Consider the following 26,336-nt stretch of genomic DNA (forward strand, 5'->3'; position numbering starts at 1 on the left):
GGTGGCTAGGTGGCATAGTGGATAGAGCACCAGGCTTGGGCAAGCCACTTAACCCTGCTGCCTTGAAAAATCTAAAGAGAGAGAGAGAGAGAGAGAGAGAGAGAGAGAGAGAGAGAGAGAGAGAGAGAGAGAGAGAGAGAGAGAAGTCTCAAGTAGAAGGTGGTAGGAGTTCAGCTTTGAAAGAAACAAGGGGGGCGGCGGCTAGGTGGCACAGTTGTCAAATCCAGCCTCCACTTAATAATTACCTAGCTGTGTGGCCTTGGGCAAGACACTTAACCCCTTTGCCTTGCAAAAACCTAGAAAGAAAGAAAGAAAGAAAGAAAGAAAGAAAGAAAGAAAGAAAGAAAGAAAGAAAGAAAGAAAGAAAGAAAGAAAGAAAGAAATGAGGAATTCTGCTTCATGAGTTTTGTTTTGTTTTGTGGGGAGGACAGTAGGAAGAAAATTTTCCTTGCATTGTGAAATTGAGACCTCCTATAGCCCTTATTAAAAGCAATTAAATGATAATTTATTAAGAACCCACTATATTCAAAACACTCAACTAAGTACTTCTAGTAAAACCAGACACAGGGCCATATATGAGCAAACTCATTTTATGTAAAATGTGACTGTTTATTTACTGGTTATATTTGCATTATTATATATATTTTTCCGCAGGGGCCTAAAGCCCAAAGAAGAAAGGTTCTGAGAGTGAGCTCATTCTGGTTAGATAGGAATTTAGAGACATACTTATAACAATGAAGGGTAATTCATGCCCAGAATGCCATCCCTTATGACTCAGCCTTCTGGCTTTCTTTTCTTTCAGCTCAGCTTCCTTGCCCTCTGCCCATCCCCTACCCCCCAGTTAGTGTCTTCCTCCTGAGATTATCTTTCATTTATACTGTATATATTTTGGATATACATAGTTATTTTCATATTGTCTCTTCCCCCCACCCCACATTGGAATGTACTCTCCCTGGGGGTTGGGACTCTATTTTGTCTTTCTTTGTATCCCCAGGAATATGCATAGTGTAAGGGCAATTAGGTGGCACAGTGGATAGAGCACTGGCTCTGGAGTCAGGAGGATCATAGTTAGAATCTGACCTCAGACACTCGATGCTTACTAGCTGTGTAACCTTGGGCAAGTCACTTAACCTTTATTGCCTTGAACCCAGGGTCATCTCTGGTTGTCCAGTTGTCCTGATCCATATCTGACCACTGGACCCAGACTCTGGAGGAGAAAGTGAGGCTGGTGACTTAGCACAGAGCCCCCCCCCCAACTCAAATCTTATTCATGTCTTGTCATGGTATCACCTCTCTGATATCATGGTCTTCCTCAAGAATGAAGGACATCATCAGTACACAGTAAACTACAAAAGTTTCACTGACTTCCTTTAACTTCTAAAAATCATTACTTATCCTCATAAGAGATTGATTTCTTTTTTTGTTTTTAGGCAATGGGGTCAAGTGACTTGCCCAAGGTCACACAGCTAAGCAATTATTAAATGGCTGAGGTTACATTTGAACTCAGGTCCTCCTGATTCCAGGGCTGTGCTCTATCCACTGCGCCACCTAGCTGCCTTCAAAAGATTGGTTTCTTTTGAATGTACTCAGTCTTCACATAAAAATAAGAACTTAAGGCTCCTGAGTATCTCTCCCTATGTTAAGTACAAACTTAGGAAAACAATGATCAGGATATTGGGAGGCTTGTCTCACCAGGAAGAAAAGAGATCAGTTTTGGGCAACGATACTGTGCAACTTTCAAGGTTAGGCCACAAAGGAGACTCATGATTTTCCCTCTTCTTTGTTTCTATATGAAAATTAACTCTTTCTGAGTTGAAGGTGTGGTCATTTTCTGAAATGGCCTCCACCTTAAGGTTTTAGAGAAAAGATCCTAGAATATTAAACTTAAAAATGTCTAACAAATTTTCTGTCATTTTATTTTAGTTTTATATTTTTAAAGTTTTTAGTTTTATGTTTAACACATACATAATTCTATACTTAGATAAATACATTATTTCCTTATTACAATTGCACAGATAAAAATTCTTCCATATCTTCTTATCCTGTATGATTTTTTTTCTTATATATATTTGTTTTCCTCCTTCTGCATTCATCTTGGGATGCTCTACTTTATCTGCTGGCTCATTTTCTCCTCAACTGATGTTCCCTGTCTTTTGTAGGAATAACTTCATGGGCATTCTCTTCTGAAACTCTGGCCAAATGAACTTGCACTCTAAATCTATATTGTTTCTGATAACCACGTCTCCACATACCAAAGGAATCTATCAGTTGGTTGCTGATCTTTCTAAAGTTTTTCTGCTTCCTTGTAGTAATAACTTTTGCATCCAATAAAAACTCTTTAAGACATGGTGTTGATCAAAGTTAATGTCCTTGCTTTTATTCATTTTCCTTTTTTCATAAACAAAATTTATGTAAATAGGTCAAATTAAAGTCAATGTAATTGTCTCTTCTTGTCATTAGCCTTCCTTCTAATTTGATCATTTTTTTTCTTTGCTCTAGTTAACATGTGGTATGACTGTAGAACCATTTTTTAAAGACCCCATTGAGGGTTTTTTGGCAAAGATATTGGAGTGGTTTGTCATTTCCTTCTCCAACTCACCTTACTGATGAGGAGATTGAAGCAGACAAGGTTAAGAGACTTGTCCTTAGTCACACAGTTCATAAGTGAGCTCAGATTTAAACCAAGGAAGATTCATCAATTAGAATGTAAGCTTTTTAAAACTTTTTTTTTTCTGTACTGGGCAATGGGGCTTGGAGTCAGGAAGACCTAAGTTTATATCCAACCTTAGGCACTTACTAGTTGCGTGACCCTAAACATGGCTTAACTGCTATCTACCTCATTTTCCTCAACTTTACTCCTAAAATTGTCTGAAGGATTAAATGATATAAAAAGTGTGTCTTTCCTTCCTTCCTTGGCAATTGATTAGAAATGAGGACAGGAAAGATTCAAGAATGACTCCAGGTCAGGGTGGAGCCAAGATGTTGACAAGAAGGAATCCAGTTTTAGGCACTCTCTGATAAAACTTATAAACTAAGGACTCTAACTAAACTTTCAAGAGACAGAACCCACAAAGGGACCCAGAGAGGCAGTTCTCCTACTCAAGGTACCCTGGAAAAGAGCAGAAAGGCTCTGCTCCCCAGGGTCGGAGGGGCTGCCCGCCAGAGGGGTGGCCTGCCAGAGTGAAAGAACTTCAGCCTCCCAGAGGCAGCCCCAGGGTGCTGGGAGCCCCAGCTCATAACAGCGGGGGAATCTCCGGAGCTACATCCCGGGGAGCACCAGGCACAAAGTGGGGGAACAACAGGGGACCTCTGCCAGAGCGAGCATGTGGAGTCCAGCCCTCAGTGCACACAGCAAGCAGCATGGTCTTTCCTCAGCCCTGATCTGGAAACAGAAGCAGGCTGAGCAGGTAAGCAGGAGCCTCCAGGGCATGAGCCCATTGAACTCAGGGAGGGAAGTGAAGAGAGACTGCAGAGATCTGTCTTCTGGCCCCTGGAACAGGACTCTGGGGTTCTGAACACATTCAGATCCTGATGGCAGTCTAGGCCCCCCAGTAGAACAGCAGGGCCCCCCCCACTTCAGCCCCATGGCAGAGGGGGGTGCTTATGGTCATTCACAGACCAGGAGGGAGGACAGAGCCTCATACACTGAGACCCTTGTGGGAGTGTCCCAAAAGCTCAGGAAGCACCCCAAAACCAGGCCTAGACTGGGAAAATGAGCAAGCAGAGAAATAAGAGGAAGACCATCGAGAAATATTTTGCAAATGAGCCCAAGAAGCATCAAAATACTCAGTCTGAAGATGAGGAAGCACAAGCTCCTGCATCTAAAGACTCCAAGGAAAACAGAAATTGGGCTCAGGCTATGACAGAGCTCAAAAAAGACTTTGAAAATCAAACGAGGGAGTTGGAAGAAAAACTGGGAAAAGAAATGAGAGAGATGCAGGAAAAACATGAAAATGAAGTCAGCAGCTTAGTCAAGGAAATCTAAAAAAATGCTGAAGAAAATAGCATGCTAAAAACCAGCTTAGGTCAAATGGATAAAACAGTTCAAAAAGTTATTGAGAAGAATGCTTTAAAAAGCAAAATTGGCCAGATGGAAAAAGAGATAAGAAAACTCTCTGAGGAGAACAAATCCTTCAGACAAAGAATAGAGTTCAGGTAGATTGATGAATTTACCAGAAATCAGGAATCAATACTTCAAAAACAAAAAAATGAAAAATTAGAAGAAAACGTGAAATATCTCATTGAAAAAACAACTGATATGGAAAACAGATTTAGGAAAGATAATTTGAAAATTATTGGAATACCTGAAAGTTATGATCAGGAAAAGAGCCTTGACATCATTTTCAAAGAATTACTACAGGAAAATTGCCCTGATATTCTAGAAGCAGAGGGCAAAATAGAAATGGAGAGAATCCACCGATTCCCCCCCCCTGAGAAAGAGATCCCCAAAAACCAACTCCTAGGAATATTATAGCCAAGTTCCAGAACTCCCAAGTCAAAGAGAAAATACTACAAGCAGCCAGAAGGACACAGTTCAAATATCGTGGAGCTGCAGTCAGGATCACACAGGACTTAGCAGCAACTACATTGGAAGCTCTTAGGGCTTGGAATATAATATACCGGAAGGGAAAAGAGCTTAGAATGCAGCCAAGAATGAACTACCCAGCAAGGCTGAATGTCCTCTTCCAGGGAAAAAGATGGACTTTCAATGAACCAGGGGAATTTCAAATGTTCCTGTTGGAATGGCCAGAGCTGAACAGAAGGTTTGATCTTTAGATACAGGACTCAGGTGAAGCATAGAGAGTGGAGAAGGTGAAAATATGAGGGACTTAATGATGATGAACTGCATATATTCCTGCATAGAAAAATGACACTGATAATACTCATATGAACCTTCTCAGTTAAAAGAGCAGGTAGGGGGTGCTTTTATAGTAGAAGCAGAGGAGAAAGCTGAATTTGAAGATAAAATATGGTGTAAAATGGAGTCAACAGAAAAAAAAGGGAAATGTAATGGGAGAAAGAAAAAGGAGAGGGGGAATAAGCTAAGATATTTCCTATAATAAGATTTTTCTTTATTACAATGAGTTATTGTAATGATATGGAAGGGGGGAGGCAAGGGGGAATGAGGGAATCTTTGCTCTCATCAGAGGTGGCTAGGAGAGGAAACAGCATGCATACTCAATGGGGTATAGACATCTGGAGTAAGGAGAAGGGGGGACAGGGGGAAGGGGTGGGGATGTGAATAAAGGAGGAGAGGATGGACCATGGGGGGGAGAGTGGTCAGATATAACAAATTCTCTTTTTTACTTCTTGCAAGGGGCTGGGATTGGAAGGCCTGTCCAGGACCATAGGGCCAGGTGGATGCTAGGCCTAAGGGGTGGTACAGGGGCTCAGGGCCTCTTGGCCCCAGGACTAGGGATCTGTCTGCTGTGCCACTCAGCTACCCTACAGCAGAGTCAAAGTGAAAGGAGAGAGAAAATATAGTACATGGTAGTGGAGAAATAAGAAAGGAGGGAGTTGCGATCAGCAATGGCAACGTTGGAAAAATATGGAAGTAACTTTTGCAGTGGATTGACCATAAAGAATGTGATCCACCCATGACAGAGTTGTTGGTGTTGGAACAAAGACTGAAGCACATTTTTTATTATGAATATTTGGGGGAGGATTCAGGGCAAATGGGGCTGGGTGGCCTGCCTGGGGCCGTATAGCAGGGTGATCGCTGGTTGTCTGAGGCCAGATTTGGGCCCGTGTGCTCCTGGCTCAAGGGCCAATGCTCTGTCTGCCACCCAGCCACCCCTACTATTATTACTATTTTATTTTATTTTGGGTCTTTTTTTTTCTTCCTTTTGGTTATTGCAGGGCAGTGGGGTTCGGGTGGCTTGCATGTCACATGGCTGGGTGATTGTTGGGTCTATGGGGCTGGATGTGGGCTCAGGTGCTCGTGGCTCCAGGGCTGGTGCTTCATCCATTGCGCCACCTGGCCATACCTACAATTATTACTATTATTTTTTTTTTTCATTTTAATTTTTTTTCTCTCCCCTCTACTTTATTGCTCAAGCAAGTCTATATTTATGGGGGGAGGGGGTATTTCATTTACTCTTAAACAAGAATATTTTATTAATGTAAAAAAATTTGTACAAAATGAGAATAAAAAATTAAATTCAAAAAAAAAAAGAATGACTCCAAGCTTGGGAATCTAGATGATTACAATGTTCTTTGGTATTCTCAACAGAAATAAGAAAATTTGACAGAGAAAGGGTCAGAAAGCAGACTGAATCAAGGTGGTGTTCTTGAGTCTGAGGTCAGCTCTTCATTTCACTGGTAAGAATCACTGGAGAGTCACCAAATTATTGCTTTAGGCTCACACCCAATGGATCAATAAGCATCAAACTCTACATCCTAAACTGCAAAGTGACATCATTCTCAAGTCATGGAATCTGACAGATCATCTAGTTCCAAGGGTATTAGACTTATAGTCAAAAACAGTCAATCTAAATCTGAATAGTAACTGGCATTTATTTAGTTTTTTAGGGTTTACAAAACATTCTACATACATTACTACACTGGATCCACAAAATAAAACTGATGCAGAAGGTGCAGTCATGTGACTGGCCAAGTCATTTTGATGTGGAAGAAATCTGGGGTGTTGTCATAAAAGTGAGTTCTTGAAGTGAAAACCTCACACTAGCCCTGGAGGTAGAAAAGCTCAGAATTTCTTATTTTACAAGCCTGCAAAAAATTAAACTTTTTAAATTAAAACTTTTTCCTGGAGAGATAGTAAGCTTCTTGAGGACAGGCTGAATAACAAAGTTCTAGGGAAGAGTGGCTGAGGGAAAGAGAGAAAAGAAAGCAGCCATGAGAGCTGTCTGGGCTTAGACTCAAGTGTGTCTGGCCACATGGAGTGGAGGCCATGGCTCTCCCAAAAGCATGTGATTCTAGCTTAGAGAGAGAAAGTGGCCATCCAGCAAAGAGGAAAGAAAAAAGAGAGAAAGCTGTAGAACCATTTTTGAAAAGACTTATGCCTTCATAACCAGGAATTTCCTTTTGATTGAGGTAGTCAGTTTCATTCCAGATGGTATTATTTTGTGCTTGTCTGATTTTCTTTTTGAAAAACTATTCCTATTATGAGGTTTCACACTCAGTAACAGATTAGTCTTTTTTTTCATTTCTCAGTCTTAACCCATATTTTCCAACATACCTTATATTGTCCTCTCCTATGTCTTCTTTTACATGGAGTTAATCAAGGTCTATGTTGATAGGCACATAAATATAATAAAAATATGTTTAGGATAGATATTAGACAGAGGAATTTCCTAATTTTAACAAGAGAGCTAAAGTAGTGAAAATAATTCTGGAATTTGTTTGCTAGTGTAATGCGGATAGAAGAAAGACCACTGAAAGTCAGAGTTCAGGAACTAGCTCTGTGACCTCATTTATCCAGCTACAAAATGGGAATGATAATACCCACATTACCTACATCATGGTGTAGACTAAGATTAAATGAGATAATGTTTCAGAATAAAATAAGATTTCTAAACCACTTCCCAAGCCTTAAAGCACTATTTAAATGGTATTATTTATTTTTTGCTGTTTATAGGCCCTAAGTACTGTTCAAATATAAAGTGTCTATTGTTTGAGATGCCTTATACATGAAACCACTGCAGATGCATCCAATTGCCTGTACTAGTTGTTCAGTCCTTTCACTTGTTTCTGATTCTTTTTGTCATCCCATTTTAGGGTTTTCTTGACAGGGATACTGAAGTGGTTTGGCACTTCCTTCTCCAAGTCATTTTATACTGGGGGAAACTGAGATAAACAGGGTGAAATGACTTGCCCAATTTCAGGAAGTAGTATAGGAAGTGTCTGGATTTGAATTCATGAAGATGAGTCTTTATGATTTCAAGCCCAGTGTTCTCTCCAATGTGCTACTTAGGTACACATTTTAGAACTAGACTTCCCGGCAAAAAAGGTTACATTAATGTTATTATACATATGGTGACCTATAAAAAATTCAAAAGGTACAATTTCTGGGTAATTAACCGATTTATTATGGCTAGCAAATAATCAACAAAAGGATGGCCATTTGACTGTCTCCAGTAAACCAAGGATGGATTATGGTGGCCTCTTGATGCTTTTATGCCCTTGAAGGAGTGGGTGTTCCCGATAGACAGCAATCAACTCTGATTGGTTAACAGTGAGAGGAAGACTATCATGAGGTGGGTCTATTTTAACAGGGGATTGGAGGACTTTTATTTTGTCTCTCTTCCTCCCAGACTACAACCCATCCTGGGCAATCTGGATAAAGGATCTCTTTCCAGCCCTACTCCATTATCATCCAAACCTATGTAGAATACAATGAGCCAGAATTCATCTAGATTAAGTTCTTTTTACTCTTTAATCAGAACTAATCTTCCCTAGTTGGGTAGGATATAAATAAATTTGAGGAGAATGTTAAAACCCAATTTCTTCATCAACTCTATTCTTCAGTCTGAATTGACTCTGCAGAAAATGAGGAAATAGGAAGGGAAAAAAATCCTGGGTCTTCCCAATATTAACTGATTATTAATATGAGAAAGAAAAAAAATCATTCTTTCAATATATTTGTAGCACATGCTATGGAACCCCACTTAGTTTGGCAGTCTGGGTTTCCTCAAAGCTCTAGATTAACCTTGTAGGACTGATGGAAGGATGTCCTTCTAATGCTATAAATTCAGTGCTTCCTCCATAATTATCCATGGTTATCAATGAACTACCCAGACTTAATTAGCCTTTAGAAACAGTACAGAGTTCAGAGGAGTCTAACACTCAGATTCAAAGAATACATAACCAAGAAGGTAGCTTAAGAAAGGTAACTTGCACCTTACTCCTTCCTTACCTTTTGTGATCTTAGGACACTAGGATCTCTGTCTCCTGAAATTTAAGCATTTTTGTTTTCTTTACCTGGAAAGCTCTATCTCATTTCTGTCTCCGGAATTCCCTGGCTTTCTTAAAAGTCTCAACTAAAGTCTCACCTTTTGCAAAAAAAAAAAAAAAAAAAAAACCCAAAACAAAACAAAAACTTTTCCCAGAGCTCCTTAATTTTAGTGCCTTAATGGAATTAATTATTTCTAATTTATCCTGTATGTATCTTGTTTGCACTTAGTTGTTTGCATGTTCTCTCATTCCTCAGTAGAGGAATAAGATCCTTGAGAATAGGGACTGTCTTTTGCCTTTCTTTGTATTCCCAGCACCCAGCACAGTGTTTGACACACACTGTAAAGACTTAGTAAATGTTTATTGATTAAATATTTTCCAAATGCCAGGCACTAAAGATGAAAATAAGAGAGCTGAGATCATACCAAGGCTGACAGCCACGTCCAGCCAGAACCTCAACTTTCAGCATTCAGAATCAGTACAAAGCATTGAGCTGTGTAAGCGTTCCAGATGGGGAGCAAAAAGTGGGGACTGGAGCAAGAAGCCTTCAAGTACTGGTGTCTGTCAGTTATGAATTCTGGTGAGATGATAAGCAGGGAAGAGAAAAACCTCCTCTCTCTTTAAATTTCTTTTGCATTACTTGTTCAAACTCTGAAGTCTAGAGCTGGGAACCACAGGGGCATTTCTATGCTATTGAGTGTTTAGGAACTTTCCCCAGGTACCACTAAAGATTGTAGATCTTTGAAGATTGGAGATAGTAAATAGTTTGGAAAGACAGTAGATATTAGATTTCACAGGGGGAGCACTTAATCATTTTCCCTATATTTCATTAACTATTGGATCACAACATATTGATCACATATCTAATGATTATGGAAGGTCATTCAACAGAAAGCCCAGATGTAGAGGCAGAGCCTCAGATTTTCTCATTTAAAAAATATTAAGCAATATTTTATCCTCTAATTCAGAGGTTCTTTTTTTAATTGATGTTTTTCCAATTACATACGTTGGTACCGTTTTTCATCATTCATTTGCAGATTTGAAAGTTTCACATTTTTCACCACCCTTTCTTCCCAATCCCCCTTTGCATCAACAGTTTGATAAAAGTTGTACATGTACATTTGTGTTTTAAAATATTAGTCATTTTGTGAGAAGAATTAGGACTAAGGAAAAAAGAAAAAATGATATACATATAAGTATACATGTAGGTTCCGTAGGGTTTTTTTTTGTTTTTTTTTCCCTCTAGATGTGGATGGTATTATCCATAATAGGTTGTCCTTGATCTCTCTGAACTGCTGAGAAGAGCTTGCATCCATCAAAGTTGATCAACTCACAATGTTGTTAATGTTTACAATATTCTCTTTGTCCTGCTTCCTTTACTAGATCAGAGGTTCTTAACTGATATTTATACCATGGATCCCTTTGGCAGTCTGGTGAACCCTGTGTATCCTCCTCAAAATAGTGTTTTTAAATAATTGAAGTGCTAAATTTTAGTTGAATGAAAATAAAGATGCAATTTCCCCATCTTCATTCATGACTCCCGTTTGACATCTCTCTATGGACCCCCCCTCAACTCAAGTTAAAAATCCTTGTTCTCTAGTCTAAATTTAGATCTGGGACAGCTAATCTGAGCTCAGCCCTCCTGCCTGCATGCATGCGTCTTGGAAGCAGCCATTTGGCTGGTGGCTTGAATATAGTGCCTCCTGGTGTACAATTGAATCATTACTCCATTTCACTGGACAAATAGGAGCATATAACCAATCTCTGGGCTTGAAAGGTAGTAAAAGAATTGTTTGCAAGAGTATCTCTAGTCACATATGAACTTTAGTGTGGCACACAGGTGTCACATGATAATATTAGGGAGCACATAATGCTAAGTCCCAAATAAAGGGTCCTAGGTAGATACAAGCAAAGTCAGTGAGGCCTTCTTGGAGATGGGACTTGAGCTGGTTTCTGCATGACAGATTTTAATACATACAGGCAGAAGGAAAATGGGAAGCCGCCATCATGTCCTGATGTGGTGGGAGAGAAGAGACTAGACAATCCAGGTCTTCCTTACAAAAGCTATCTTGATCCAAGCATAAGACAGTGACAGTTTTTATACCATGAAATCTTCCCTGATACCTTCCAGTTACTTAACTCTTTTTGAAGTTACTTTGCTTATACTTGCATATTTACATTTTCTTTTTTACATATTACATATTCATATTTTACATATTACATATTCTCCAGTAAAATGTATTCTCCTTGAAGATGGGTTGTATCATATTTGTCTTTGTATGCTCAGCCTTATCACAAAGGTTGTATTGTTTATTTTAAATTGTCTGCCATTTCATGGTAGGTATTTAAGTATTTCTAAAAACTGTCTTGGCCTATCCTAATTGAAAGGAAGAAAAATTTACCCTCAGTACTGGAGTCTGGTACAAAGTGGGGGGGGGGTGGGGTTGGAAGGATGCCATAGTCTCAAGTTTGACAGGGTGCAAGGGAGGGGGAAATGGGATTCAAGGCAGCCTTTTGCCCACCTTAAAATGGCTACAAGATAAAAGCCCCCAAATTTCCAGAAAAACCATCACAGATAGTCCAGTGCAGAGGGAAGGGCCAGTTGTAGCCTCACTTAGCTTCTGGTCTGAGGTCTTCCAGAGCCTCATGCTATCCACTCCGGTTCTAACCTGGAGCATTATGGGCTGGACAACTTGGTTCTAGTATTAACAATAGCCTGACCACCTCCCCCACATGCAGGAACATGTGTGTATTCACAGAGAACAATCATAACCATAAATATCTGGCAGAAGAATAATTTTTAAAACATTTTATCTGAAGTTTCTTCCATCTATTATATCATTTTATCTTCTAAAGGATACTTATTTGTCTCAAACATCCACCCACTAAAATCCCTCCCACCCCACTCCGAACAAAACAAGACCAAACAAAAAAAGGCCAGGGCTGGCATTTCCCCGATCCTAGTTCCAGGGGGCCAAGTGATCAGAGGACAAGGCATGCATCTGACTAAACTGGGAAGCCAGTTTATCCTTTCAGTCTCTCTGGGTGTCTGGCTTTCTGTTTCTGTCTCCAGAACTTCCTTTGTCTGTCTCTGCCTCTTTTCCTGTGGATCTTTGTCTCTCTTATCTCTGTGACTCAGTGTCTGCGTTCGGATTGGTCCTTTGCAGTCCATTCTTCAGTCTTCCCTCTCCTCGCCTTTTCCCTGGCTCTCTTTTGTCTTCTGCGTCTCTGCTCTGACAGTCTCTGTCTCTGCCCGTCCCCCTCCCTTTGTCTCTGTCTCTGCCCTCCCCTGCCTCTCGCCGAAGCCAGCTTCTCCGTCTCTCCCTCGCCCTTTGTCTCTGTCTCTCAGCTCCACCCCCTTCCTCCTGCCCCATGTCTCTCCTTCTCAGTCTCTGTCTCCTCCCTTTGTCTGTCTCTGCCCGGCCTCTCCTTCGCTCGGGTCTCTAGTTGTTCCGACCGCCTGCGTCTGTCTGTCTCCTCTTCCCCCGGGTCTCAGCCTGCCTGCCTGCCTGTCAGTCGGTCGGTCGGTCGGTCGGTGTCCCCCGCCCCACCCCCTTCCTCTGGTCCTGGGCTCGGGGTCTGTCTCTCGTCTCCTTCCTTTGTCTCTGCCTCCCCCGTCTCCCGATCCCCATCCTTATCTCCCTCGATTCTCCACCCCTTCCTTCTCTCCCACTCCCACTTTTCCCATCTCTCGGACTCCGTCTCCTTTTGTCTCTTTGCTGCCAGTTCCCCGGGCTGTCTCCTCCTGCCTGCCTGTCTGTCTGTCTGTCTCTCGACTCTTCTTTCTGTCTCTGTCTCTCTCGTCTCTGCTTCTTTCTCTCTCTCTGTCTCTCCATCTCTGTCTGTCTGTCTGTCTCTCTGACTCTCTCCCAGGTTCGGGGTCTCTTGGCCGCTTCTCCTGGAGAGCTCCCCACCCGACCCCACCCGACCCCACCCCACCCCACCCCACCCCCGACCCCCGAGGCCGGGGAGGCTGAGCTCCTCCCCGCCCCCTCCGGCCCAGCTCCGGCTCCCCGGGGCAGCTGCGGGAGTGAATCGGTTAATCCCATCGAGCTCGGGCCGCCCCCGGCGCCTAGAGGGGCCCGGCGGTGGGCGGAAGGCGCCGGCCGGAGCCCGCCCTCCCCGGGGCGGATCGCGCCGCCCGCCGCGGCGCCCGGCCCCGGCCCGGCCCAGGACAGCGAGCCGGTCCGCCCGGCGCTCCCAGAGCGGCCCCGCCGCGGAGAGGAGGCACTTCCGCTTCCGCCTCCCGGCCCCGCCCCCCGCCGGACGGCTGGGTCCCGGTGCCGCCGGCTCGCCTCCGCGCTCCGGCTTGCTGGGCCCGGCGGGGCGACCTGTCCTCCGACTCCGCCAGCTCCCCCCCCCACCCGGGCCGGGGGCGGGGACCCGGGGGAGGGCCCACCCCCGAGGGGGCGGGGGAGCAGGAGACGGCGGGACCGCCGGGGTCCGCGGGTGGACGCGCGGCCGCGCCCGGAGGCCAAGGCGAGGTGAGCGGGTCCCGGGGCCGGAGCGGGCGGGGCGGGGCCGGAGGACCCCGCTTCTCTGTGCCGGGGCCGGGCACTCCCTGAACGCTCCCCGGCCGGGCTCGGGGCCGCTCCGGCGGGCCTGCCCTCTCCGCTCCGGGCCGGCGCAGGTGTGCGGACGCTCGGACAGACAGCCGGACCGCCGGCTGAGCTCCGCCTTGTGGGGCCGCGGCGCAGGCCCGGCGGTTAACATTGGTCTTGTCTCCAGGCTGGCCCCGGGCCAGGGCTGCTCCCCGCCCCGGCTGCACGGCATCTGCCACATAGCTGACTCCGGGTGGTTTTGAGGAGGGGTTTTAATGTCCACTTTCCAAGTATGCATAGAAAATCCGCATAAGGAAAAACTCACTTTTGAGTCCATTAGGCAAAACTGGGAACTTCAGCTTCCTGAATTTGTGGAGATGGGTAGGGTCAGTCAGTGAGGATGGAAGCACTTAGTGACCGGCCGCAAAATGTATTAGGACTTAAAAAATAAGTAAAGTTGGATTTTTTTCGAGAAGTTCCCATCCCAGAACTTAGCATTGTAAAATCCTCACTGACTAGTACCTTGGTATCCTTTTAGTTCAACCTCCATTTTGCAAATAATGAGACTGAAGAGAACTAGTAGCCTAGTCCAGATGGGAATAAAAATAGCAGCTCACATTTCACTAGAGCTTTCAGGTTTATGACAGCCTTTTTCTCACAACTCAGTGAGCTTGAGTTTTATTTTTTAAGGGTTCTGTATGAAACCCTTTCTAGAACTCCTTATGGTTAATAGCTTCTAACATTATGTTCAAATTATTTGTATCTGTCTCGTTTGTCTGTAATTTGGCCAGATCTCAGAAGAGCAAGAGCTCCTTGAGGTCAGAGACTGTTTTTTGCCTCCCTGCCATTTAGCTTATTAAATGCTTGTCGACTCCGCTTCATTTTACAGATGAAGGCAAAATGAGTGAGGATTAGAGATGACTTGTCCAAGGTCACAGAGGAAAGAAGAATGTTTTTAAATACATAAAATAATATACATAAGATTTCAAAGACTAACAATTCTAATGAAATAATTTTCAAGATACATATTTTTTGAGAATTCATAGACCTCGGGTTAAGAACTTCTAGATTAGATGATCTTTTCCAACTCCAAATTCTCTCATCCTCAATTACTTAAAAACTTTGACTCTCCATTTCCCATTTTTAAAATGTGGATTAATAATATGTGCATGAATGACCTCATGCTGCTATTGTGAAGGAAATGTTTTCTAAATCTTAAAGTGTTATGTAAATATGAGTTGTGCATCTGATAATATATAATTACTACTATGGAAAAAAGAACTTGCTTCCCTGGTCAGGATAAAATTATCAGTTTGAGCAGCAGAAGAAATTAATGGGGCTGTACAACCCCTAAGGAGTATTACTTTTTCTTTTAATTCTCCAGGATATCTATCCTCCCTGGGATGGAGCAAGGAGCTGAGCCATGGGACCAAGATCTTCAAGGCTCAGAGGAGAGGGAGCTCCTCAGAAGCAACCAAACAGGTGAAGGTAACATGGCATCAACTATTTGTCAAATATTCACAAAACTGTATATGACTAGGCCCCTCCCTTAATTGGTTTCCAGTCCACTTAAGATGGGAAATGCCAAAAAAATAACCCCTAACCCCTTATCTTAACACTGAAATACTAATGTAATGTCTCATTGTATCATAAGGGTTGTGGAAAGCAATGCTGATGGAGCACCAGCTCCACACAGGTCCTTAGGAACCAGAAATGTTTCACCATGGCATGTAATAGCTATTAAGGAAAGTGCCTTATAGACCTTAAAGTGTTAAATAGGCATGTAATATTACTGTCAGTTATTAAATATCAGCCTGGTGACATAGATATAGAGCTGCTATAAGACAACCATATAAGAGAAATTCATCACCAGAGACTGGCTACCAGATGATGGATTTTTTTCAGCTCTAACAATTGAAGACTATTTACTAAGGTGTAGCAAGGGAGATTGTGATCTGCCTCAGTGGAGGGTACCCATACACACACACACACACACACAAAATTCTGAAGTTTAAATACTGCAGAAGGTCAGAGTATGGAAAGATTCCTTCTTGTTTTTCCAGTCAAGGAAGGATTCTTAGAGAAGATGCGTATGCAGCAATTGGGCTTGAAGGCTAAGGGGCAGGTCTGCAATTTCCCCTTTCTCTTGACAGGTATGGGAGGTGAGAATGAAGCTCACCCTCAGCACGATGGCCTGGATTTTGAGGTTGACCCTCAACAGGTATCTGGCCTGGGTTTCAAGGAAACTCGAGATGTGGCTTCAGGCCAGGATAATGGAAATAGCGTTATCAAATTAGAACCTGAGGGGACCTGGGAAGAAATATGGGCAAGTGCAGGTCACGGGAAACCCCGTTCTCAAGTTCCCGGACTTCTTTCAGAAACACGGAGGGCCCAGGTTGGGGAGAGGGCACCTGTATGCGGTGAATGTGGGAAAAGCTTCCGGCAAATGTCAGACCTAGTGAAACACCAGCGCACACATACTGGGGAGAAGCCTTACAAGTGTGGGGTGTGTGGTAAGGGTTTTGGGGATAGCTCCGCACGCATCAAGCACCAGCGAACACACAGTGGTGAAAAGCCGTACCGGCCCCGCCCGCAAGCCCCAGGTCCCCCTAGGACTCCGAGACCTCGGATTCCTGCTGGCGAGCGCCCCACCATTTGTGGTGAATGTGGCAAGAGCTTCCGGCAGAGCTCAGACCTGGTGAAACATCAACGTACACACACAGGTGAGAAGCCATACAAATGCGCTGTCTGTGGCAAGGGCTTTGGGGACAGTTCAGCCCGCATTAAGCACCAGCGGACACACAGGGGTGATCGACCTCCACGCACAGTCGCTTCCCGGCGAGTGGCCCGGGCTGCTTCCTCCATCCCACAGGGTTCATCAGCTGGACCCAGGGACAAACCCCACATGTGTCCTGAGTGTGGGAAGCGTTTTGTGTTGAGCTGCAGCCTCCTGAGCCACCAGCGCAGCCACTTGGGGCCAAAACCATTTGGATGTGATGTCTGTGGAAAGGAATTTGCCCGTGGATCAGACCTCGTAAAGCACTTGCGTGTACACACAGGTGAAAAGCCCTACCTGTGCCCTGAGTGTGGCAAGGGTTTTGCTGACAGTTCAGCCCGCGTCAAACACCTTCGCACACACAGTGGTGAGCGGCCTCACGGTTGCCCCGAGTGTGGCCGAACCTTTAGCCTGGGCTCTACGCTCCTGCGACATCGCCTCACCCATCTGGAACCACAGGCCTTTGGGTTTCATGGGTACCCTTTGGCTCCCCACAGCCCCAGCCCACCCACCAGCTCAAGTCCTCCACCAATTCCTCATGGCCCCAGTCCCCCACTTGTCCCACGTAGTCCTCCCCATCCTGGGGAAGGCCCTTTTGGCCTCCCTGGTCTAGAGCCAGAGCCGGAGGGCCCCCAGGTTGGAGAACCACCCCCTCCAGCAGTGGACAAGCCTCATAAATGTCCCGAGTGTGGGAAAGGTTTCCGGCGAGGTTCAGACCTGGTAAAGCACCATCGTGTGCACACAGGTGAAAAGCCCTACCTATGCCCTGAGTGTGGGAAAGGCTTTGCTGACAGCTCAGCCCGTGTTAAGCACCTGCGTACCCACCGTGGTGAACGGGCTCGTCCACCGGCACCAACCCCCCCAGCGGCCCTCCTCTGTCCCCACAACCCTCCCGGCCCAGCGGCCCCCACTCCTCGTCCTCGGGGGAGGCCTCCTGGCACAAGCCGGACTCATACCTGTGGCTACTGTGGGAAAGAATTCCCTCGAAGCTCAGACCTGGTGAAGCATCGGCGTACCCACACAGGCGAGAAACCCTACAAGTGTGCAGAGTGCGGCAAGGGCTTTGGGGACAGCTCGGCCCGAATCAAGCACCAGCGTGGGCACCTGACACTACGGCCCTATGGAGCAGGGCCCAGAGCCCAGCCCCCCAAAGTGGAGCTGGAACCTGGACTAGAGTGATAGAGCCAGAGATGGATCCAAAAGGGGGATGGGGGTGGGGATCTGCTGTTGTCTGTGATGGGGAAAGAAGAGGCAGGAAGCAGAGAGCCAGAGAAGAGGAGATCAGGGAGTGTAGGGCTTCTCAAACCCCAGGTTCCCCGATTCCTCACTGGTGACATCAGAGCTCCTGATACACTGCCATGGGAGAACCGGTATGGGTCCTGTCTTCCTTGCCAGCTAGGCTTTAACTGATAATTCAGGGCTTTTCCTCTAAACCATTAGCTGGGGGCAGAGTTAGGATAGTGTTCCAATGAAGCCAGACCAGTCCTGGTTGGGCCAGTAAACTTGGGCCACCCCCCCAACCAGCCACCTTCCACAACCTCTTGACCTTACATGAAAGGGGATCTGACTAGATCGGGATATAGTTCTGCCAGTCTACCGAGTGGTCCTGCGGCTGATAGGTCTCTAGAGTCATTTCTACATACATGTTGAAGGACAGCAGAAATGTCCGGTCCCCAGGAAGGAAGAAGGGTTCGGGTACACCGACACCAGAGGAGAGGCCTCGCAATGTGAATGAAGTGTAAAGGAGACCTTTCCCCCCTTCCCCACCCCTTTACTGCCCTCTCCCCCCAAAAAAGAGGCTAGGTAGGCAATAAGGATTTTATCTCTGGGATCTCTGTTGATACTATCTCATCTCCAATAAACTGTCTCTTGTCTTGAAATTGTGTGGCTTTTATACAGGGCTTGAGGGGAAGGGGAAGATTCTGGAAACAATACGAATCCTCTGACTTGGACACTACAGAAAGTGCGGGGGGGGGGGGGGTACAATGCGTCTGCCTGGTCTGCAGTAGCATTCCCATTCCCATTCTGTGGAAGTCAGCTTGGAGACACGGTGAAGGCATTCATTCGCCAAGGGCTGGAGTTTCAAGGTAGGGGATTGGGATACAAAAACGAAATGAAAATCATTGCCCAGAAGTTCCTGCGCTGCTAGAAGCTGCATTTGCCCGGGGCAGTGGCCCCGCTCCTCCCAGCCGCCCCCATTCTAGGTTCCTCTCTCACTTAATTTGACGGCTGGGCGGCTTCCTGCCTGCAGCTCTCCCCGTGCTTTCGGCCGCGGGCCGCAGCGTGGGGCCGGCCTCCGCCCGGGCAGCATGGGGCTCACTGGGCTCTGCCCGCCCGGCTCGGTGCCCGGCCGCGCCGGCAGCTCCTCACCCCGGGGGGCCCCGGAGACCCGCCCAGAGCTAGCGGCGCGCGGCACGGCGGACCCCGGGGCCGGCGCCCTCCTGCCCGGCGGGGATCCGGGGGCGCTCGGAAGGGAAGGGAATGAACGCCCTGCATCAGAAGCCCCCGCCGGGGAGGCCCGAACTCGGGACCGCCAAACCCTCGGCCGCCGCCCGCACGTTGCTCGTCTCGCTCCGGCCCGCGGCCCCCGCTCCGGCCGGGGCCCGGGTCGGCCAGTGGCGTCCCAGAGCCCAGGCAGACCAGGCGCGCTGCCGGGGGTAAAGCAGGGACTACGTCCCCCAGAGTGCCTGGCGCACTTCCGGTTTCTGGCCGGAGCCAGGGTGAGGATGACCAAGGGTCAGTCTCCGCATCTTAGCAGGTCTCCTGCTTTTCCTGCACCTTGAAAGTCAGAAACCCAAGCAGAGAGGCGGAATAGGGAGAAGAGAATTCTTATCCCAGCTCAAGTAATAAGAGCTAGCCTTTACAGAGCACCCGCCATGTGCCGGCCTACGACTCTGGGAGGCAGGCGCTATTATCCCCACCTGACAATGAGGAAATTGAGACAGAGGTTTATTTTTTTATTTTTATCTTTTTTAGGTTTTTGCAAGGCATATGGGGTTAAGTGGCTTGCCCAAGGCCGCACAGCTAGGTCATTATTAAGTGTCTGAAGTCAGATTTGAACCCAGGTACTCCTGACCCCAGGGCGGGTGCTCCATCCACTAGGCCCCCTAGCCGGTGATTTGCCCAAGGTCATAGCTAATTAAATGTATGAGATCGAATTCGAACCCCAGTCTTCCTGATTCCATGCTCAATGTTATTCATTGCAACACCTAATTGCCCCGCTCTGGGCCTTAGTTTTCTTTCCAAAGTGAGAAGGTTATATCAAAATACAGTTCTAGTCCTGAGATTCTGTGATGCTGTAGATAAAGCCTTTCTGGAAATGTCAGACTGCCTTGGGGTGGAGACCCAGGCTAGAACCAAACCTGGCCCTGTTTATTGGCTTCTGCCACTCAATCTAATGAAACTCCCAACCCTGAATCTGAAAAAAAGTCAGTAGGCTAAGGATGTTTGTAGAGTTCAATTAGACTCTTTTAAAAAAATATTTTCTTTGTTTTTTCCAACTACATGCAATGGTAGTTTTTAGCCAGTCATTTTTCATTACAAGGTTTTGAGTTTTACAATTTTTCTCCTTGCCCCCCCCAGAAAGCAATTTGATATAAACTTTATATTTATAACCTTACTAAACATAGGTCAATACTGAACATGTTGAAAGAGAAGAATCATATCCAAACGAAGGAAGAAAACATTAGAAAAAAGAGATAATACATAAGACCATTTTTTTTTTTAGGTTTTTGCAAGGCAAACAGGGTTAAGTGGCTTGCCCAAGGCCACACAGCTAGGTAATTATTAAGTGCCTGAGACCAGATTTAAACCCAGGTACTCCTGACTCCAGGGCCAGTGCTTTATCCACTACACCACCTAACCACACCATAAGACAATTTTTTAAAATTGAAGATAAGTTATGGTCTGCATTCAAACACTATTTTGAGCTTATCTTGGTATGGGGCATGAGATATTGTCTGCCTAATTTCTGTCATACTATCTTCTAGTTTTCCTAGCAGTTTTTATCAAAGAATGAGTTTTTATCCCAGAAACTGGAATCTTTGGGTTCAATTAGATTCTCCCCCCCCCCTTTTTTTGTTTAGTTCAATTAGATTTAACATTTTTTTTTTTTTAGGTTTTTGCAAGACAATGGGGTTAAGTGGCTTGCCCAAGGCCAAACAGCTAGGTAATCATTAAGTGTCTGAGACTGGATTTGAACTCAGGTACTCCTGACTCCAGGGCTGGTGGGTGCTTTATCCACTAAGCCACCTAGCCACCCCTATCCCTGGAATTTCTATGGATACTTCTGTAGTCCTGTGACTTTTGGATTTGAGATTAGGTCCCCACTGAAACATCCTGTTTAGATTTAACCTTGAATTGGGGTCTCACTAATTGAGGAAGGTTTTTTGAGTTCCAGCTTTTAAAAAAAAATTATTTTAGTTAACCAATATTTATTTTATTTCTCTCCCATCTTCCATTGTAATTCCTCCTAATCCAACCACTATGAAAAGAAAAAGAAAACCCTTATAGCAAATATTCATAGTTGAGCAAAACAAATCCTTCCTGTTGGCCATGTCCAAAAATATAGGTTTTATTCAGTGTCCTGAATCCATTATTTTTCTGTCAAGAAATAAGGAGCAAGCTTCATCATTGATCCTCTGGAATCTTGGTTTGTCATTACTGTTGTTTTTTCAATTTTTCAAATTGTTTGTCTTGCAACAGCTGTTGAATTCTATTTTTCTATTTTTGCCCATTTCACTTTGCATCAGTTCATGCAAGTATTCCTGGGTTTTTCCGAGCCTTTTTGTCCTTTCTTTTAGCACAGTATTCCATCACATTCATAGACCATACATATGTTCAACCATTCCCCAATTGATAGGCAATTCCTAAGTTTCCAGTTCTTTTTCACCATGAGAAAGAGGCAGCAATAGATATTTTCTGTACCTAGAGGTTCTTATTTGATCACTTTGGGGTATAAACTTGCTTACAGTAGATGAAAGGGTATAAAATTTAGTACCCAAAGTCTTCTTGAAGCCAATCCTCAGGAACCTCTGCATGCAGAAACAGGTCTTTCACCTTCTGTTACTTTCTTGATTACTGAACCTTAACCTACACTAGCTAGCCCTGAGCTAGTCCTGTCCCTCTCTAGGTTCAAAGATCTTTCCCCTTCAAATCTATTTACCTTTGCAAAACTGCCACTGCCACAGTTCCTGTGCTCTTAACTTGGAGTCTACTACCTCTCTCCCTTCTATTCTGTCTCAATAAACTGTAAACTTCAGAATCCATGTGCCAGAATTTGTTTTTTTAATCAATTTATTTATTTACTTTTTAGTTTTTGCAAGGCAAATGGGGTTAAGTAGCTTGCCCAAGGCCACAAGGCTACGTAATTATTAAGTGTCTGAGGTCAGATTTGAATTCAGGTACTCCTAACTCTAGGGCTGATGCTCTATCCACTGCTCCACCTAGCCACCCCTTTTTAATTTATTTTTAAAGATTTATAGGTACTTTTCCTTGTTGTTTTTTAAATGCCACAATAATTGCCTATGGTCACCAATTGTTTTTTTAAACACCACAATAATTTCCTATGATCACCAATTCTAGAACAAATGCAAACTCCTCAGTTTAGCATTTTAAAGTCCTTCATAACCTGACTCCCACCTGCCTTTCCCCCCCTCCTAATTATTTCTTTCTTTCTTCCTTCTTGCTGTTCCTCCACTAAAACTATTCCATTAACTACCTCTGAGACTTTTACACAGACCATCCCTCAAAGCTTACATTGCAGTCCTTCCTCACCTCTGCCTCTTAGAATCTCTAGTATCCCTCAAAGCTTAGTGCAAGCACCATCTCCCAGTAAAAGTTTTTCCATAGACATGTTTCCCCCCTACCAAATTACTCTTTAGCATGGAACTGATAAGTTGTACTAATAGGGGAAAGTACTGTTGAACAATACCCCCCTCACATAAACAAAACTGATTTAGAGTTAAAAGGAAATTTAACAGACTATTAGACTATGGGTTTTATTTTATAGGTGAGGAAACTGAACCCTGAAAGATGGACTATTTTTCATTCAATTTTATCTGTTTCCAGCAATTCCTACAGTGCCTTTCCTGCCTGGGTAGCACTTAGAAGGTCTCAGCTACTCTGATTCTTCAGGCCTATTTTGATTCCAGTGGTCCCCCCCCCACCCCAAGGATTGAAACTCTTATCCCCTATTATTTTTGAATCATCTATTTGAGCAACTCAACTAGCCCCTAATAATTAGGTCTCAGACCTCAGATCAATCAGACTGTTTCATATTCCACCCAGACCATCTTGTTATCCATTCAACCCACTGGCTCATATTCTTCAACCTAGAACAGCACTTCAAATCCTAACCCAACAGAAATGATCAACCCTTCCACCACTTCAGTTTCTGGAGAAATTAATGCACTCAGTTTTTGGAATGGGAGGATCCAAGTTTCCAGATTACTGAAGAACTCCACTGGACTCAAACCAAACCATTAAACCATACTTCATCTTGCCACCTGCTTTGCTGCTTGCTGTATTTATACCTCCTTTCTCCCAATCTACCTGTCTGCTATTCACTTCTTGCTCTAGACAGAATAATCAAATCAACACTACCCTAGTTTCTGGAAAAGGGGCATCAGCTGTCTCCAGCATCAATTCAGACAAAGCTGTAGCTTGGAGGACTAAGAGTTACAGACTCAGAAGGATGAAGATCAGGGCTCAGGACACACCATTCATTGACCCACAATTACTGGTGTGCCTGGGTAAGTCAACCTCTTAGAATTCTAAACATCTCTCTAAAATTAAAGGTTAAGTGAATTGACATGTTATAAATGAATGAAAAGAAAAACCTGCTAGAGTGAGAGAACAATTGTACATTTTAATCACGAACCTTGCAAGATACACCTTGTACCTACCTGGCCTGAGGCAGAAGTGGTCTTGGAACATCAGGTAATTTTTAGTCTTCAGAAACTCTTCTCCCTCTTGGATTTTCATAGACTCTCAGAGTTTGAGTTACAATCTAACAGGTCCACCCATTCCATGACATGCTCCTAATAGACCTCCCCCACATCCTACCACGAATGATATGCTAATGAACCCAAATCTTTAGGTGTGTGTGGGGGTGTGGATTAATATTCAATTACCTAATTGTGAAAACTCAGTTAAACTCAGTTGCATTAGATTAAGACCTCTAGTTCACTCTTGACTGGTTGAGAACCAGTTTTGGGTTTGCTACCCCTGGAATGGGATTAGGAAAACTCTCCCGGTTTTGTGATTGGCTGGGCCATTCCCCCTTTGTAATGGATTCTCTAAGGGCTCCCCTCCACACCCTGTGAAGACCAACATCCTACATTCCTCACAGATAAAATGAAGTGAGCAGAACCAAAAGAAAGAACATTGTACACAGTAACAGTAACATTGTATGATGATAGACTAAGAATGACTTAGCTGTTGTCAGCAATAAAATGATCCAAGACAATTCCAAAGGACTCATGATGAAAAGTGCTATCTACCTGCAGAGAAAGAACTGATATGCAGAACAAAACATAATATTTTCACTTTTTTTTGTACTTTTTCCCCTTTTTGTCTGTTTCTTCTTTCACAACAACTACTATGGAAATAAATTTTACATGATTTCACATATATAATCTATATCAAAGTAGGTGAGGGAAGGAGGGAGAAAATTTGGAACTCAAATTTTTAAAAAGTGAGTATTAACATTTTTCTTTACATGTAATTGGAAAAAATAAAATACTACTATAAAAATAAAATTAAGGGTGCCGTGCTTGCTGCAATTCCTATTTTCACTAAAATCAGGCATTCCTTTTCTTAACACTCCCAGTGTTATTTCCCCTCTATAAAAATGTAAACTCTGTATTTATAACTCTAATTCTTAGCTCTGTGGTTGGTATATAGTACTTATTGAATGCTTTGTTTTCATTTATTCATTGGGCATTTTAAGCTTCTTTAAAGGTTGATATAGTAAAAAAGAGCTGAACTAGGAATCTTTGTTTTCAATTATGACACAAGTTGTGTGAAGTTGTATTACATTACTGCACCTCAGTTTTATCATCTAGAAAATGGGGATGATAATACTTGTTATTTATTTAGATTACACAACCTACTTTGCAGAACTTTTGCACCAAGTACTTTTTTGAATGATTACCTGGGATTTAAGGTTTCTAGCTCTCTCTCTCTCTCTCTCTCTCTCTCTCTCTCTCTCTCTCTCTCTCTCATTACTTGATTTGTGTAATCTGGACCCTGGATGGATTTGATTGAGTTTCTAATCTGATTTGAGTTTGGTAGGGGGTGGGGCTCTATTGAGATCATTGACCTCTAATAACAAATATGAATTTCCTGATTGTATCATTGCTTTATGTTGGTTTTAGCAAACAAATTAGAGGCAAAGATGCTGAGTTGGTGGGGGGCGGGGTGTCTTTCCTCCTGGCTTGTCCTCCTGGACATACCTTTGTCTGATACCCAACTCCATCCTGAGTTCAGGGTCCCTCCTTTGATGGACTCTAAAGGAAGTTTTTTTTCAGATCCCACCTTCTGATAGTAAAATTTTAAAAGAACCCTCTCTCCAAAACTTCATTTTGGGTCTGGTTTCCTAGCTGGATCCCCATGCATGCTTGCATAATCAGTGAGTTTAGAGAAATTTTAAGAAATGTGTATGTTAGCTTAATTATATTTGTTCTTTTTTGTCCCTTATTAGGACAACTCTAGAGGCTAAAACGTTTAATTTTTTTTAAAGCCAAACTCACAGAGGTTGTCAAGGCCTAGCCTAGAGGATCCTATAATATAGTTGGGGAAATATCACAATTCCCAGTTTTCAAAAAATCTTTTACCCTTGGAAATTGAAATTTATTCTCAAATTCAAAGAGTATTTTTTTAAATAAACTTTTATAGAAATCCTTTGTTTTTACCCAGTCTAAATTTCCCCTACTTTGCCTAGAGGCAGGAAGACTCTTCTTCCCAAGTTCAAATCTGGCCTCAGACATTTTACTAGCAAAGTGACCTTGGGAAAGTCACTTAATGTTAAATGTTAAATGTTAAATCACTTCAGCATCTTTGCCAAGAAAATTCCAAATGGGGTCACAAAGAATCAGACTTGATTGAAATAATTGAACAACAAATTACCCACTAAATCCCTTCCCTTCTCCATTTCCAGGTAACCATTCCATATAACAAAGACTTTTTTTTTTTCCAAAAGAAAGAGGAAGAGAAAACTAGTAAAAGTGATCAATACATTGAAAAAAATCTGACAATATATGTAATGTTCCACACCTATGGGTCAACTCCCTCCCCCAAGAAATGAGGGGAGGTCTTCTTTTGGGATCAAGCTTGTTCTTTGTAATTTTGAAATATTTATTTTTCAGTATTTATTGAGCATCAGTTGGGATCAGAGGACTGTGCTACACATCCAGTGAGATATGACTTTGAAAAGATATACTACTAGCTCTCAGAGAGTTTAAAGTTATAGTAGAGACATCTATGATACACAATAATATGATAAATATACAAATCTATTAGCTCCTTATAAGACAAAGCAAGAGCAATTACCTGCACTTCACAGATGAGAAACTAAAAGATCTGAGGTAGGTAATTAGGACCTGAGTTCAAATGAGATCTCAGACACTTAATAATTGCCTAGCTCTTTGACTTTGGATAAGTTACTTAATTCCATTGCCTTAAATACTTTTTTTTTAAAGACCTCAATTAAAATTTTTTAAAAAATAGTCACTTTTCAGACATTCAGGAGTGAAACTCAGATCTTTCTGACTGTAAGCCCATGAATTTTTTTTTATAACATCACATGATATAATGGTGCAGGGGCTCTGCCAAATCAGTAGAAGAAACAAGTAGTGGTAGAGTGCAGAGAAAGAAGGAATATAAGCACTGAGTGAAGAACTGCAACCTTGAAGGAGGGGTAGATAGGGCTTAGATAAGGAAGAGGGAGCTAGGAGGTGGAAGTGTGGAGGAGGGGAAAAATGGATGGAGCTAGAGAAGGAAAAGATGGAAAAGGAAAGAGGAAGACTGGAGGAAGGGAATGATGAAGGAAAAGAAATGGGAGATGGAAGAGGGGAAAGGGAGGAAGAACCTGAGGAAAGGGGGGT

The 26,336-nt window shown here is 43.7% G+C and overlaps 1 protein-coding gene across 2 annotated transcripts; it reads left to right on the forward strand.

Moving 5' to 3' along the window:
- The first annotated feature begins 13,177 nt into the window (after positions 1-13,177).
- ZNF48 (zinc finger protein 48) lies at positions 13,178-18,110 on the forward strand. 2 transcript variants are annotated; one of them, XM_074207835.1, is made up of 3 exons: positions 13,178-13,397; positions 14,839-14,942; positions 15,608-18,110. In XM_074207835.1, the coding sequence occupies exons 2-3, from the start codon at positions 14,858-14,860 to the stop codon at positions 17,407-17,409; spliced, it is 1,887 nt and encodes a 628-aa protein (XP_074063936.1). In that variant the 5' UTR covers positions 13,178-13,397; positions 14,839-14,857; the 3' UTR covers positions 17,410-18,110. The 2 variants fall into 2 exon arrangements, with proteins under 2 accessions (XP_074063936.1, XP_074063937.1); XM_074207836.1 differs by having other exon boundaries at positions 14,839-14,936.
- The last annotated feature ends 8,226 nt before the right edge of the window (positions 18,111-26,336 follow it).

This window comes from Macrotis lagotis, chromosome X (assembly GCF_037893015.1).
Source record: "Macrotis lagotis isolate mMagLag1 chromosome X, bilby.v1.9.chrom.fasta, whole genome shotgun sequence".
In the NCBI taxonomy this organism is placed as follows: Eukaryota; Metazoa; Chordata; class Mammalia; order Peramelemorphia; family Peramelidae; genus Macrotis; species Macrotis lagotis.

Coding starts and splice junctions, on each gene's coding strand:
- ZNF48 (XM_074207835.1), top strand. CDS start 14,858: ATGGAGCAAGGAGCTGAGCCATGGGACCAAGATCTTCAAGGCTCAGAG. Junction 14,943..15,607: donor AAGCAACCAAACAGGTGAAG/GTAACATGGCAT, acceptor TTCTCTTGACAG/GTATGGGAGGTGAGAATGAA.